Source organism: the organism of the source record quoted next, unplaced genomic scaffold (assembly GCF_019419815.1).
Source record: "Pyrus x bretschneideri cultivar Hongxiangsu unplaced genomic scaffold, Pyrus_bretschneideri_v1 Contig7, whole genome shotgun sequence".
NCBI classification, from domain to species: domain Eukaryota; kingdom Viridiplantae; phylum Streptophyta; class Magnoliopsida; order Rosales; family Rosaceae; genus Pyrus; species Pyrus x bretschneideri.
In genome coordinates this window covers 3,025,066-3,041,843 of record NW_025999809.1, presented here as the reverse complement: position 1 = coordinate 3,041,843, position 16,778 = coordinate 3,025,066, and the positions used below count along the sequence as shown (strand labels likewise).

At 39.5% G+C, this 16,778-nt stretch overlaps 2 protein-coding genes and 1 pseudogene across 2 annotated transcripts; 1 reads left to right on the top strand and 2 right to left on the bottom strand.

Annotated features, from left to right (window-relative positions):
• The first annotated feature begins 3,012 nt into the window (after positions 1 to 3,012).
• LOC103949515 (AT-rich interactive domain-containing protein 3) lies at positions 3,013 to 8,409 on the top strand. The gene is given in 18 exon segments (XM_048573735.1): positions 3,013 to 3,174; positions 3,425 to 3,667; positions 3,670 to 3,707; positions 3,710 to 3,886; positions 3,888 to 4,811; positions 4,813 to 5,168; positions 5,255 to 5,294; positions 5,793 to 5,845; positions 6,073 to 6,118; positions 6,226 to 6,306; positions 6,393 to 6,518; positions 6,615 to 6,666; positions 6,741 to 6,793; positions 6,795 to 6,826; positions 6,932 to 6,995; positions 7,088 to 7,138; positions 7,340 to 7,432; positions 8,049 to 8,409. Coding segments are annotated over 17 exon segments (2,349 nt in total). The 5' UTR covers positions 3,013 to 3,174; positions 3,425 to 3,609; the 3' UTR covers positions 8,154 to 8,409.
• Positions 8,410 to 8,592: 183 nt separating this feature from the next.
• LOC125472386 lies at positions 8,593 to 13,620 on the bottom strand (annotated as a pseudogene).
• Positions 13,621 to 15,348: 1,728 nt separating this feature from the next.
• LOC125472385 (AT-hook motif nuclear-localized protein 25-like) lies at positions 15,349 to 16,551 on the bottom strand. The gene is given in 3 exon segments (XM_048573736.1): positions 15,349 to 15,565; positions 15,567 to 15,896; positions 15,898 to 16,551. Coding segments are annotated over 3 exon segments (699 nt in total). The 5' UTR covers positions 16,192 to 16,551; the 3' UTR covers positions 15,349 to 15,490.
• Between the last annotated feature and the right edge of the window lie 227 nt (positions 16,552 to 16,778).

The following is a 16,778-nucleotide window of genomic DNA, read 5'->3' as shown; positions in this document are numbered from 1 at the left end:
AATCGGGGTATCCCGAGTTTGACGTGAAAACGAAGGTATCCTTACCTGAAATGGGTATGGTTGAACTCCTACGGACCTCACGAGCACGAATATGTAATTTGTTTCCTCGATCTGTGAAGATTTGGATGGTTTTGGTTGTGTTCGTACATGTGGGGATAGAAATGGGAGAGAGAGAGAGAGAAAGGGATAGGGTACGGGACAGGGAAAGGGGTGAGGGAATGTGGGAAGGTGTGTGTGGTCCAGAACCAGCCAAACAAAACCCAAAACAACCACACAACGAAACCAACATGCTAGGGGTAAAATCGTCATTTCACTCCTACGGTTCGAAAATCCGGAACGGGCTGTCACAGTACTTGCAATATAACTTTATGGTAAAAAAAAATTAGGAATTAAATCCGTGTGGTGAAGATTATTAACAAATTTGACCTAAAAGTTCATTACGGTTAAAATTGTAAAATTGTATTTTCATGTTTATAAACCAAAGAACCTCTTATATTTTTTTGCAACAGATGCAAAACGTTTCTATATAAAATCACCTCAAGTGTTTTTCATGGTAATTTTATGTTGAAACACTTCTCATGTGTTTCTTCCCTATGTATGATCGTGGCCCTCGCAAAATCCGTTCCAAACGTACCCACATGCGAATTATAGGGTACGTTACATAGAGTTGAAAACAGAAGTGTTACACAATTGATTAGTGGATAGGAAACGGAAACTACTATTTTAGGCCACTTAATAGATGGTTTACATTGATGTGACCGTCTGGAATGTCCTTATATTAATTTAGTTGTTGTGGTGGTAAGAGAAGTTTTTCCGTCTAATCTCCAACAGTTTCTGTAAACATAATTCTTTAAATACAAGTTGGTTGACCTAGGTGACAATTTGAAGAATAAAATTTACTACGTCATAATTACGCACTAATAAATTTCACAAAATTTTAGGGCTTGTTTGATATCCTATTTGAAATTTTTTATCATTTTTCAAAACATTTCTTAAGAACATTTCTTGAATTTTTTTTTTAAGACTAAAAAACTTGATTGGTTTGCGATTTAAACTAGACAAAGAGATCTAAAAATAGGGGGTTGCAGGAGAGGGAGAAAGATGAGAGATGAGGAAAGAAAATAAGAGATGGTTGAAGGAAAGAAAAAAAAAGAAGAGAGGATCGGACGAGATAGAGAGGAAGATGAGTGTAAGAAAGAATCGAAGGAATGAAAAGAGTGGATTAGAGGAGAGACGAAAAAGGTCAAAAAAAAAAAAAAAAAAAACAGAGGAGAGAAGAAGAAAAGAGAGATAGATTTGGAGTGAGGGGGGAGGGAGAGAAAAAAAATGAGTGAGTTTAAGTTTAAAAACTCTAAAAACTCACTTTTTATGTTTTTAGAGAATATATTATATTTTTTAGTTAATCTTGAGTTCAGTTTTTTAAAATAGTCCTCCCAAACAAGTTTTTAAAGCCTAAAACTTGAAAATTGTTTTTGAGTTTAAAAAGTTGAATTCAAGTATAATATCAAACAGATTCTTAGTATTTTATTATTTTCTAAATCTAAAGGAAACTACTCTTTTAGGAAATGAAAGTTGACAAAGACAACATTTAATGACTGGAAAAAGAAAAAAAAAAGTTTGTGGAGTGGGATAAAAAGTCTCCAAATTTAGAGAGTGAGCAAAAGTTCTACATTGGTGGATTGGGTTTATCAACTTTGTGAAGTAAAGAAATCATATATTACACTTTAAATTTCACAAAAACAAGCTTTGTGGACTCTTTTGAAGATACATATATTTCTTATTTTACTCACAAACAAAAGGTTCAAAAATAAAAGGAATAAAAAAACAAACAACCTGGTATCGAATTGTGATAACTGAAAACAAAACGACATGTGTCAAAAAAAGTAATATGACATATTCTAATTTAGGCAGATTATAAAGAAAACAAATGACAAAATTTATTCTTCAAATTTGAGGCACAATCACAATCTATGAGTATATTTTTTTGCCTTTATCTCTCTCTCACATCACGTGACTCATGTTATAAGAAAGATACAAATACGTCCTCGTCACTTTTGCCACATTTTTAGAAATGACAAAATTTGAGGACAACAATAACCTATGAATATATATATATATATTGTATGTCTCTATCTATATCTCATCACATTACCCAAGTTTATAAAAAAGATATTGGTACATCCCAATCACATAATAGATCTACTATAAAATTCATTATCAAAATCTTATCGAACTTAAAAGACTCTTAAATGCATAGAAAAATTCAACCAACACACAATCACCTAACCTAAAGTACCCACCCTACATAAATAATACACCCTCACCATATCAAGGGCTAAAATTAAGTAATACATTAATTTTCTTCTGTCAAGCGATAGTAGATTAAATTGTTAGTTATTAGGGGGGAGAGTTTGGTATGATCAAATCCACATTAAAGTGCATATACATTATTACTTTTTGCCACTGAAGTAAAGCTCCACAAGTTGAAATAACTACATTATTCAAAGGGAGTTTTAACGAAAAGCTCACGGTATTGTTCACTTTAATGAAAAATCACATTTTTACACTAAAAAGTCAATCCTGATACTATTCACTTTATCCTTTATTTTGTCATTATCGTTAAAACTCAAAGTTTTCAAATTATTTTCATTAGTTTTTCTTTATTCAAAACAGATTACCTTTAGTAAATTGACTCATATATTTAATAAATTATTAAATACATGCTAGATACAAAGATGTTAGAATTATAATTATAAAAAGAAAAGATATATGGAAAAGAGAGAAGTTTGGAAAATAAAAAAATTTAATTTTTGTAAAATTATATTACCACTCATAATTTAATTTGCGATAAAAGTTCAAATTATCGTCATCATTTTTTAATAGACAAATTCCTTTTTTTTTTAATAGGTAATTTAAATATTAAATACGAATAAATATTTTAGCCAATCTCTAATTTTAGAGCGAGTGACAAGTGAAATGGTGAAAGCTTATCGTAGGCAAAGAATTACTCATCTCGAAGAGACGACACTAAAAAAAAGTCCTAAAAATGGAAAAACCATTGCAACGAGAGCAGCAGAAGCAACAGATCAATAGCAGACCAGCAGAGGCGGAAAGCACAACTCCCTCACCCACCGCCACTTCACCATCTCCTCCGTGCCCCAAAACGGTAGCTGGGTAAGCCTCTCTCCACGTCGTTTCAAGTTGTTTTTCTCCCTCCTCGTTTTGATACAAGCAGAGGTTAAACCACTATATATACGCATATGCTTCTCGTTTTTGTTGTTTTTCAAAACATTCCCAGTTTCTGTTTGTTTTCATGTCTTCAAAATCCGTGCTTTCCTTTGTTTCCGAGTATTTATTAGGTTGGATTTTGTTAAAGTGTGGATTTTTATTGTTATTTTTTGTGTTTTTGTTTGAATGTTTGAAGAAGGAAAGGAAGAGGGAGGGAAAAAATGGCGGGTGTAGAGAAAGAGGTGGGGAAAATTGTGGAGGATGAGGAATTCAAAGGGGTGGCAGATACCCATGTTCGTGAACAGCTTGAAGGGGGAGAAGAACCAAACACCAATACATTAGATGGTGTAGAAATGGAGACCCAGAAGAGCCTTGACGAAAATGGAGTTGAATTGCCTGGTGAGGAAATCCGGGGTGCAGTTGATCCGGTTTCCGCTGTCCCGAAATTCCTGAAGATGCTAATGTTGCCGACGAGATGTCCAGTGAGCCGGGTTCTGGTACTGAAACTGATAAGGTTGTGAGTTATGTGGATTCTGGTGTGCATGGTGAGAGTGAGGTTTCTGTGAAGATTGCAAGTGAGGAGAGTGGTGGTGAGAAAGGGAAGGCGCTGAAGGATGATTTAGGCAGCAAAGTTGACCCGTCTATTGAATTGGGTGCCCTGTGCCGAGGCTGAGAGTCTTGTCGGTGATGGTGGATCCCATCACACTATGGACCCCATGGAGTTTGAAAAGGAAGATGATGGTGTTGGAGAAGAAAAGGCACTGAAGGATGGGGTGAGCGGCGAGGCCAACCCTTCCAATGAACCAGATATTGGTGCTAAAACTGATGATGTTGCTTGTGAGATGGAGCTTGATATGCCTCATAATGGTGAGGTTGCAGTGGAGAAATTGACAGATGGGGCGAGCAGTGAGGCCAACCCCTCCAGTGAAATCTATATCGGTGATGAAACTGATAATATTGTTTCTAAGGTGGAGCCTGTTATGCCTCGTGATAGTGAGGTTGCAACAGAGAAACCAGTAGACGGGGAGAGCAACGAGGCCAAATCCTCCAATGAGCCAGATAGCAGTGCTTGTAAGGTGGAGCCTGGTATGCCTCATGATAGTGAGCTTGCAATGGAAATACTAATAGATCGGGTGAACAACAAGGCGAAATCCTCCAATGAACTAGACAGTAGTGTTGATTATGAAAATGTTGTTGGAATGGTGGAGCTCGATATGTCTCATGATAATGGGGCTACAACAGAGAAACTGATGGATGAGGTGAGCATTGAAGCCAAACCCTTTGGTGAACCAAATATCAGTGCTGAAGCTGATAATGCAGCTCGTAAGGTGGAGCCTGATATGCCTTGTGATGGTGAGCTTGCAATCGAAAAACTGACAAATAAGGTGAGCAGCAAGGGCAACCCCTCCAGTGAACTGCACATCAGTGCTGAAGCTGATAATTCTGTTGGTAAGATGGAAACTGATACAATGCCTCATGATAGTGGGGTTGCTATGCAGACACTGATAGGTGGGTTGAACATCAAGGCCAGCCCCTCCAATCAACCCCATATCAGTGCTGAAACTGATAATGTTGTTAGTAATGGTGGAGCCTGATATGCATCGTGATAATGAAGTCGAAATGGAGACTGAATCTGATGATGATGGTGAGAAACTAGAGGTACTGAATGGTGGGGTGAGCAACAAAACAAAGTTTTCTTTTCACACCGACATAAACGAGCAACTGCACAAACCCAAGTTTTATGTTGGACGTAAGGTTGGGATGAAGAGCTTAGAACCAAAGAAAACCTTCCTCTTGGATCCAGGTGCTGATGAGGGTGGTGAGTCGGGGACTGAGGAGGAGCAAACATCATTCATGAAGGAGGTTGAGAGTTTATATAAAGAGAAGAATTTAGAATTCAAAGCCCCAAAGTTCTACAAAGAGGAATTAAATTTGCTCAAGTAAATCTCTGTTGAGTTTGCATAAATTAATTAGTTTGAAAACGTTTTGGTTCAATGTTAACTTTGTTGTTTCTTCTTAAAATCAGGTTATGGAGAGCTGTGATCAAACTTGGTGGCTATGACAAGGTTTGTGTGGGTTTGTTTATCTCTGAATCCTGAATATCATTTGTTATTTTAGAGGCCTTGGTTTTTGATAAGGATTTGTAGATTAGGTAGTGATATGCCCAATTGAGAAAGAATCCCTGAATTCCCATATTGGTCAAATAGCATAAGACACTTTTCCAAAAATATATGGATTATCACAAATTCCTATGCCGGGGGGTACTATATTAATAAATTTGGTGGCATACCTACTTCACCGGACCTCTCTTGTATTTGTATACACTTAGTTACCTAAAGTGAACAATATGTTTCTATATGCAAATATGACAACTTATGAAAAAGAAAGAAAAAGAAAGCAAGCAAGATGGCTGACGCACTTGCATAATGATTATCTTATGGTGGACTGATTGTACTTTAGAACTACATCCCGATAATGTGAACTTTGATATGATGTACATTACTTTTCTTGCATAGTTCCCCTATTTGGTTTACTCTGCTTAGTGTTTCTGTGGGAACATGTAGGTTACTACATGCAAGTTGTGGCGGCAGGTTGGAGAATCATTCAATCCCCCAAAGTACGCAATATTGTTTTTCTTTACTTGATGCCTCTCTTTAAGCTATCTGAATGATTTCCCAGGCTGGCAACTTATTTTGTGGCAGATACCCAAAGTTGCTATTATGTATACAATTACAAAACACATCACCCCCTCCACCCTCTCACCAAACAGAATTTCCCTTTGTTTTGAGTTTATCATTCTTTTATAAACTTACATTCTAATGGCTGTTTTTTCATGGTGCACAGAACGTAAACTACCGTTTCTTGGACTTTCCGAAATTTTTATGAGAAGGTTATTCTCTACTTATGATGTTTTGAGTTTTTATTTTATTATTGTCGTCTTTGTTTTTGGTCTGTTTACCTGTGGGTTTTGGATCCCCTAATTACCATTTTATACAGGCATTACTTGAATTTGAAAGGGATAGACTTCATGGTGGTGAACTTCCTCTTCCTGCAGAGCCAACTAGAGTTGAGAATCGGGTAATTAGACTTAAATAAATTTTGGTTCTTTTTCTTTTTTGTTCTTTTGTTTCTTGGTTAAATGATCCTCTTGGGTTTGAACACAGGCTGATGGTGGCCATACTTTAGGATCAGGCAGGGCACTGAGGGATGCTGCAGCTCGTGCCATGCAGGGTTGGCACTCTCACCGCCATCATGGTAATAATGGTGAGGTTGGAGATACAACTAATAAGGTCTGGAGAAATTTTAAGCTCTATATTTATTTGTTTTTCTTCCTTTCTTTTTGCCATTTTCACTCCCTTATGATGTTTCTTTTGTTCATGTATTAGGATAAGCACTTGAGTACCATGCCAAAAAGTGACAAGCAACTTAAAAGTTCTGGTATGATGACTGATGAGTTTAATTTTTGACACTTTTGCAGCCATAATGATCTTCTCTATCTTAAAAATTGTTAGTTAACGCAGGTTTACTAAAGCGGAAAAAACCATCTTATATGGATTCTGCTGTCCCAGGTTGCTGACATGAAAGCTATAAAACCACGGTACTAATTTCTCTCGGTCCCCTGTTGATTTCATCCCATAATAGTAAAAAGTGCCTTTACTATTATTCCAACTCAACATTTTTGTTTTCCCCTTGTTTATAAAAGGGATACAATGGTATTTGATATTGGACCTCCAGCAGATTGGGTGAAGATTAATGTGAAAAGATTTGTAAGTTCCTCTCATCTCACTGTTAGGACAAACATATTTCTACTTATTATATGGATTATTTCTAATTAGAACTGAAACTTTACTGTACACAGAATGACTGCTTTGAGGTATATGCCTTAGTTCCTGGGCTACTGCGCGAGGAGGTCAGTTCATGAACTAGTTTTGTGATCATTGTTGTTTATAAGCTTGTCATCTTTGTTTTTGTAGGTCAAGGTCGGTAGTTCTTGTCCATGGGTTTCAAATAGGCATGCTGCTTTTATTGTTTCCAAGAAATTATATTCTGATTCTGCTTGTTATATTCTGTGTGTTTTTGTCGTTAATAATGATTGTGATTCATCATTCAGGTGCATGTTCAATCTGACCCAGCCGGACGCTTGATTATATCCGGCCAACCAGCACAACTGGATAATCCTTGGGGTGTTGCACCCTTTAAGAAGGTTGGCATAACTTGGTACTTTGAGATCGTTTGGTAACTAGGAGTTAATTGGAGTGGATAAATCATAAAATTCAACATATGTTGAATTCTATGATTTGTCCACTCCAATCCAAACCTAGTTACAATATGACCCCCTATATTACCTGCATGTGTGGTTCTTTGCAATTTTTGCAGTATGTTTAAGCCACTTAGCCAGTTGTACAGTCATATTTTACGGGCCTTAACGATTCATGTTAATTATTGATGAATTGACTTATAGAATAGGATAACCCATCTGAACTCTTGCATATTTTACCCTTGCAGTTGTATCATTTTGTTTCTGTTCAGTTGATAACTTGATAGTGCTCCAATATGTTTTGGGTTTTGACTGACGATAGTTATTAGATACGGAGGGAAAAAAGATCCTTAAAAAGTGCTGTTGTTTTTCATTTTGTTTCGGGACTCGGGAGGCAACCCCCCTAGAGGTTCTCCGCGTCCCATACCTAAGCGTAAGCATCAGGTCGATTTCTGGTAGTGTTAAATTCACACACCTTCATGTCCAAATCAAACTTTTGTTATGTAGTGTGGCACTTTATCAAAGTATACCTGCAGGATAATTAAAGTGGTTTTCTTTATAGGTTGTCAGCCTACCTTCGAGAATCGATCCACATCAGACATCTGCGGTAGTGACCTTGAATGGCCAGTTGTTTGTGCGCGTTCCATTTGAACAGTCAGATTTTTAAACTAGGGATGAATTTCCTTTCTGTCCCCGACGTACAGAGATCTTCGGTTAGTCATCAGAAGATAGAATACTGAGTATTTTTGGTTTGTTCATACTCACAGTTGGAGCTCAAGCCTATGCAGTTGGACGCATCCAATCGACCAACGAATAAGAACTGTTGTCAGCAGTTCTAGTTAAAATGACGAGACTCGTGTAAATGTGTGCTACTCTTGATCGCTATTTTTCAAATGCAAATGATTTGGGTCTCCTTTTATTAAGTTTTGATCTAGACTTTTCAATTTCTGTTATAAACTTAAGAGCTTACAAGTGAATCACCTTCTGATTTTATACATAAAGGAATGAAATGATGTTTGATTTCTATTAGCATATCTCACTCGTAGCGTGAGATATGCTATGATCTCACTCGTTGCATGATAATTCAAACGACGAGTGAGGTACGAACTAGACATGAAAATAATGCTTGTCTTTCGCTTACATATATCCCCTGTATCCGGACATTACATGCCTTGTACACCAGAATGACGCGGATTGATTTGATCAGACAGCGAATGTTTACAGAGAAAAAATATTCAGTTTACAGATTTCAGCATAACTCCTTCAATGAAAGATATGCAGACTCCATCCAGTACAATCACAGAACAAAACAACCTTCTCCCTCGAATGGCGGAGGACGAAAGGTACCCGTAAATTCTACCAGTTTATATTTATACAGTGTTGACCCTAAAACTCTATAATCCAATCCCATGGGCTATGTCGTTCGAGCGCTCACGGAAATTGGAACCCGCCTCCTGCAGCGGGGTTAACCAACGACAACAACGGCGGGTGGGTTAATGGCGACCCAGAGCAAGGAAAGTGTAATTGCAATGAGACCCGACCAAACAAACACAATGGTAGGGGTCTTCCTTCTTCTTCCCATCAAACCCTTGGCAAAAGGATACAAGTGAGCCAAAACCCAAAAGCTGAAGAAGGCACCGCCAATAAACCTCGCCCACTGAGGATTCAGAGCATAAACCTCCCTCGAAAACGCGACTGCGATTGCGATTATGTTCACCATTGCAATCACAATTGGAGGGATCATGAGGGAAGTCCACTTCACAAGGTAGAGGTCAGCATATATATCTTCATTGTCCTCTCCAGCTGACTTGGCCGTCAGGGTAAAGGAAATTTCAATCCCTGCAATCACTTTTAGAAGGCCTTGCACCACAGCAGCCAAGTGAGCGCTGGTTCCAGAAATCAGCCAAAACTGCTCATTTCGCCACCACTCTTCCAACGCGATCCCCGACCACTTCACCTCCAGGATAGCCAAAGCTATGAGGCATATAGTGATGGTTAGCAAGTAGACCAAAAATGTGATGTTGAGATTCGCCACAATGAACTGTCCACTGAAGAGCGAAAGCGCAGGGAGGAAGCAGTACACGATGAGAAAGATTGAGGTGAAAGGGTAGATGCCAACATTGATGTAGGCAAGACGTTGTAGTAACTTGAGGCGCATTGAGGCAAGGAAGGCGTTGTTCCGGGAGAAAAAAATCTCGACTGAGCCAGTTGCCCAACGGAGCACTTGGTGGAGTCGATCAGTAAGATTAATGGGAGCTGAACCGCGAAATGCGTCACGCTTGGTAACGCAGTACACCGAGCGCCATCCGCGATTGTGCATTCTGTACCCAGTCACCACATCTTCTGTCACTGACCCGTAAATCCACCCCACACGGTCTCCCCATTCGGTCTTGTCCTCGTACCTGTGTCACAATGTTATTTGATGCAAATGTACAGAGCTAGTACTTCGATTAAATTATTTGATCGATCATATTTGTATTGATACATCAACTGTCATATCATGTTGTCAGCTAATTATATTGCTAATTATTTATTTATATACGCACCAGCAAGAAATGGCAGAGACAGCTTCAGCAACAGTAGTGGCATTGAGCGGATCACGAGGAACTCTGAGAGCTCCAGGAGGCCGTCCGAATTTCACTGAAGGATGATCAGCTACGGGGCGACCTTGGTACTCAGCAACGGGTATGGATTCCGCCAGCATTGTTGAATTTCCAAAACGCTTGGGAAGTAGATTGGTGTCAAGATCCGGGTCGAAGTCACTGGCTGTCAAAGGTTGCGTATTCGACTGTGTCAAAGGCTCTCCTTGTGCCTCATCATCCTTCTTCGCCGACAACTTATCAGGATTTGGTGGATCAAAACCGTACAAGGCAAAACGCCGGAACATGGTCCCGGTTCCCACATACATCGGACCCTGCAAACCCATGATTCATTCATACTGGTTGCATGTATATAATGTGTGTAACTTAATCTCCAAGTTACGAACTTGTATGACATACGCGCAAATCTTTAACTGTTCCCAATTTCCATATCCCTGAAGTAAACCTTTAAAAAATGTTCGTATGTCACACTGAGTTCGTACCATGGAAATTTTTTCAAATAGATTAAGGTACCTGCAAACCATCAAGTGCACGCATATTGCCATCGAAAAACACGGTGTTGTGATTGGCATAGCGATCAGAGGGATCAATGCCTTCGAATCTCTGAGGAAACTGAATGTAGCAGATGTTTTCACCGCCTTTGTCCATCATGAAGCACATCCCTTCACGGACAGCTTTGCAGTTGTAGATGTAGTGATCACAGTCAAGGTTGAGAATGAAAGGGCCGTTTGACAAGATGGCGGATGCTCTCACCAGCGCATTCATGGCGCCGGCTTTCTTGTTGTGATCATAGCCAGGCCGCTTTTCTCGCGACATGTAGACAAACATTGGGAGGCGTATATCCACATCTGTGAAATCTATGAGCTTGTCATCATCGGCACTTCCCATTAGGGGTCAGGACTAGGAGGCTTCAGCATCACCTATGCACAATGCAGCATCAAAGTTCAAGTAATATTGTTTCTGCCATATTTACTAGCCACATGCTTATCAACACACTAAAGCGCTAACAAGTTAGCAAGTTAATATGATGCTAACTATTCGTTTGAGTCCATTCCACAAAAATCCCATGAGCTGGACAAATCATAGGCCATCAATGAGATTATCCTAACAAATAATTGACTCTCATTGAAAATCGTTTAGCCATTTGAAAACAATTTTTGATTAGGTTGAATTTCTTTGAACGAAGAACTACAAAATGAACTGTTCAAGCCATGATCAAATGGAGGAGTGCGCCCAAACAAATGGTTAGAGTTGTATAAACTTACTGAATGGTTAGTGCTTGTGCGCTATATGATAGAGAATTTAAGAGGTAATCGGTAAACGTAGTTTTACTCAACTACGAGATGAGCTAATGTTACCTGAAGAATTCCTGAATGGTCACCTTTGGCATGGTCACTAGAAGGAACAGACCAAGCACCAGGCCAATGTGTGCCATCAGCCATCCAGGTAGCCTTGGGGACTTTGACTTGCTCCAAAGGGTCAATTCCATTCTCCCTCATATGTTTCAACTGCTGCATTTCCTCCCTGGCATGGAAAGCATCAGACCGCCTCCTGATCGAAACCGGAAGACCGTTAATCCTCACCTTGAACTCATCATACTCCCTCTTGATCTTCCTCCTATCCTTCACAAAGTCCAGCCTACTCTTGTTCTTTGTCGGGTCAACTTTCAACGCGAAGTAACTGTCAGGGTTCCTCGGCTCAATGTTGTGTTTCCGGCAGAAGGGAACCCACAAGTCTGCGAAACTAGCAGCTTCCGCCATTGCCTCAAAGGTGAGGAGGGCACCTCCATCATCAGAGACGTAGCATGCTAGCTTTTCGACCGGGTAATCAATGGCTAGGATTGAAAGGATGGTGTTGGCAGTGGTGAGAGGTGGCTCTTTGTCAGGATCAGCAGTAGATACAAAGAAGTCAGTGCCAGGGAGGTCAGACCGGCCCGTTGGATTGGATGGTGATGGCCTGTCAAACTTGTCGTGGAGGACTTCAAGATAGGTCTGACGATTAATGGGGAAAAATTTAGGAGTCTGATCAAGAATCCAAGAGAAGGCGAACCATATTTCGCAGATAATCGACATGAGCCACAGCCATCTTGCATCATTGTTTGGATTGACTACTCTCCAATGCAGGAACAAACTTAGCACGATTAACCGAACGAAGATCAGTATCCTACAAGACGAAGATCAACATAAAATATATATTAATTGTTCGTCAAGTCATCTTAATTATAGTGCATCATCATACAATATGAACACATAATCACTTCATCTAACAATGTTCTTATGTTTTTTTTTTTACTTTTGCGAAGTTTGTTCTGTTGCGAAAGTTCAATTAATTCATAACACTTTTTGTTTGCGTGAACAAATGCAGCGTGTACAAAGTAAGTACTGAGAGAGAATTTATATACTGACCTGTAGGGGGTGATAATGGCAGTAGCAATTGGCAATATCTTGCCGAGGGGTTTCCAAGCCTTGTCATCCGCATCCAGCAAGCCCCCTCCGAAGCCATCACCACCGCCATCACCATACCCGTCATCTTGGGGATCAAAAGCACTGCCATCACCATAAGTCCCCTTGTTCTCAAACAACCACCTATTGTGATCAAGTTCTCCGGTTTGGTTCCTCTTCATCGCAGACATGTTATCCCTTTTTCCGTCAGCACCAGGCAATTGCAGCGTTCCATTGTTGTAACCCGATGGATCACCAAATTCGTCTCCTACTCTGTATTGCTCCTTGCAACCCGGACAAAGGCCAGTGTTCTTCTGTGCATCCAAATAGCAATCTCTACAGATTTTGAACCTACAAAACAAAATTCAAACACAATAAAAAAAAACATAGAAGTTTAAGACTGTTAAAATTACACAATGCGAAAACTAGCCCTCGTGCAAAAGGGAACTGATTTCTGCACTCACGTTTTCTGCTCCCTTGATTGTAATAATAGCGGAAATCCTATCCAAAAGTACTAGTTGAAATTATTTGTTTTGGATTTCTGAGCTTCGCTTTAGTACCCGAAGAACTTAAGATCTTAATAGGTTAGTAATCAAACTAGTAATTAATTAGAGTATCGTAGCTCATACCTGCAATCACAGGGGTTTATATCAACTCCTCTCTCATCCTTCATCACCTTACCATCACAAGCAGGTATCATACATGCAGAGCCTTTGGCTCCAGCCATCTGAGGATGAGTCACCTCCGAATCAATCACCTTATCCATGAGATGTGCACGCGTCGTACTATTGAACCCTCCGGTAAATAAAGAGTTAGAAACATATTGCTCCTCCGCCTTCACAGCCCCGGATGAGTCCATGGGCTGGTTATCTGGGGTGGCAGGAATCTGTACTGTGTAGTCCATATAGTCCCCGGATAATTCTCCGGACATATCAAGGTCTTCTCTAGATAGACTCACATACCGTCCACTCGAAGTTCTTCGTGCAAACTTCACAGTTTGGCCACTCGAATTAGCTTTGCCTTGAGAGCTACCAGAACCTCCAGGGCTTTTTATCGCCTTTTTCGATGGCTCTCTATTCAGGGACGCTGCCATTGTCTATCTAATACCAATCTCTCTACTTCTTTTTCTTTTTCGATTACCAAATTCTTCGATCCCTATTTATGATTTCAATCAACGTTGTATACAATGTAGAATAACAAAATGGTTTCTCAGGAAAATAGTAATGTAATGTGACTCCATTGAATTGGGAAAGGCAGAAGTGTGCCCAAAGAAATGGAAGGAGACATTATTATTGCTAGAGGAAGAAGAGGAGGGGGGTTGTTTTTTCCTCCCACAACTTAGGAGGAACAGATGGTTTGAGAGAGAGAGGGACCGAGTCTATGCTGATATGCCGTTTTTAGAGAATTGCGTTACGAGTTTTGAGGAGTGTGTTTGTGGAGGGAAAAGGATGGAGCTAGCAGCTGAGGTCTTACATGATAGTTATATAACCTCCGTTCATGTTTAGGTTGAACCTCATCACGTCGTGTTACCAATATTTCACTCGTATTCATATGTATAACACGCATTATCGTATTGCAAGAACTACCCACACGTTAGAAGTTACTGGTAATATGTTTATTTAGTTACCATTAACATTTCAGACCTCTGATTAACAAAGAGAATTCTCCTAATATATGAATATTTATACACTGATATATACATACAATAATGCTTGGTTTAGGCATGTGTGTCTTGCACCAATTCGCCAACAATAAAATGTACAAATAAATGACAAAAGGTGCTTCGCTGATTGGTGAAACCAGAGAATGAGAATCTTGCGTGAAGCAGTAAAAATATATAATTGTTAAGTAACCTGGTTTATTTTATGATGTGAATGTTGAGAGTGAATTTCACATTGGAGAAAGAAGAGATTCTGTATATGCTTAATTATAAATAGTTTAGCTACTCCGTATGTTGCTAATTAGTTTTATGATAAAAGCACACATGTATTTATTTTTAACCTTTTGATCGAATGAAAGAAAAAACAAATAAACGTGGAGGTACAAAAAGAGAAAAGAAGTGTGCATAAATTCTAAGAGAGATTTAACTATATGAGGCATAACTAATGTGGGAGTGTTCTAAATTTATTAAGTGTGCCACCTGATTTTTTAATTTTACAATATAATATAGAGTCAAATGATTAATTTGTGACGCTTACACTGTATCTGTTTCATTGATATATAATATTCAAAACGGTTATTTGTTATCCTGATAGTTTCAGACTCAGAAATGAAGTTGCTTCTATGGCTAGCTAGCTTGACTGAATTAGCTAGTTGATTGAAAGGTCAAACAAAATAGACCAATGCATGAAATATTTCAAGTCTCAATGTTCCACCTTGTCCGAGACGTTAATTCAATATACTTTCAAAATTATCTAAGTTTCTAGCCAAACTTTTAGAAGAGGAAATGACTAAATAAGCACACCAAACCGACAACAATGAGTGTTAAAAACTAAAGAAATTGAACCATTAGTTATTTTTAGACTTTGGAGCAATAATCCTTTACATAACACCTTAGAAATTTTCATACAAAATAAAAAAGTTTAAAGACAAATATATAAGAGACAGTAAGTTCTAACAAAACGTAGAGAGATCATTTGCTCCATGTTCTAACAAGTTCATGAACAATAGGATCGAACTTCAAGGACCCATGTTGCAACTTTCTGTAAAAATTAATCAGATGGAACTGTTATTCTTACTTGGATTTTAGAAAGAAAAAGTAGTTCAGTTGACACATTATATATGCATTATGTAACAAAGCTTCCATAAATCGATCACACAATTAGGAAAATAAAGAAGATCCGAAATTTATTGAACAATTTCAGCTGGATGGATTTTACAATGTCTGAACACGGACTTACAGATTAGATGAACTCTTTAAAGAACAATCCATGCATATTCTAGTCCTTCTGAAGCATTAAGTTCTAACTACTCCCACTATTCCAACCACATACATCACCAGGAAAAGTTCTCAACATCCCCAAATTGTACCCATTGCCCACCGCTACCGCTGCCCGTCACTCCCGAAGATTGCGAAGCCGTCGCTTGCAATGGCGGCAGTGGAGCCTCCTTCTCCTCCTCCTCCAGCGGCAACCTATCATACACTGCATTAGCAAAAGAAGCCACAATCAACGTCACAGGCCCTGAAGCCCTCAAGGGTCCTACAACACTCCCTCCAACAACCTGTCCTTGCCCACCAGCCAGATATAGAGCCAAGCCACTGGTTTCAGATGGGGCCGGTGGAGGCAGGCACGTGCCGGTGAGAGATAGGATTTCAAAACGACCGTGCATCGTCAGCACAGTACTACTGCTTCCTAAAGGTAGTACTGCATGCGGCTGGCTGGCGCAGGTTGACATTAGCCACTGCACCGCTTCCGCTCAGCACGCAAACGCCTCGGCCACGGCGGGTGGCGTAGGTCATCACCGATTCAACAACGTCTGAACCGGAGGAAACTTCAAGAACGTGAGATGTGAGCGCATTTGGGGTGTCTTGTGCGATTATGAGGGGCGGCTTGGGCTTGTTCTTTGCGCCGGGAGGACGGCCTCGAGGCCGGCGAGGGGGGGAGGATGGCGCACCTGGACTTGTGTTGGTGGGTGCATCAGGATCAGGATCGACGCCTGACATTAATTTTTTCCAAACCTAATAAATCCACTGAAGAAGAAGCTAGCTATGAATACTCAATAGCTGATTTTTTTTTTTTTTTTTTTCAAAAATGTGACACAAGCTAAGAAACCAAGCTAGCTAGCACTGAATTCTTTTAGGCTCACGAAAACGAAAAATCAAAGCCTTTGAAGCCAAACCCTAGATCATGAAACTGCAAAAGTAGTTGCCCTACTTTCATCATCATCTTAGATTTTCAAAGAAAATAAAGAAGGGAAATTGAAGATGTCCGGTCAAGAACATCAAACATATATCTAGAAGGGAAGGAACAGATGCAAAAGGGGAGATGCAATTTTTCCAGATACGTCCAAATGAAGAGTAGAAAAGTGAGGTCACATGGAGCAACTAGCATATACAGGGAACTTTTTAATATTATAAAGTATTGTCGATACACCAACATGCCATTATAATATGGTGTAATGATGTTTGCTTTTCCTTTTCTCAACGTCTAAGAGTTTGAATGTCTGACTGAGAAGCCACCTTTCCAATGGTGAACTTGCTTCGAAACACCCGATGAAAACTAGAGAGAGAGAGAGAGTTGAATAAAAGAT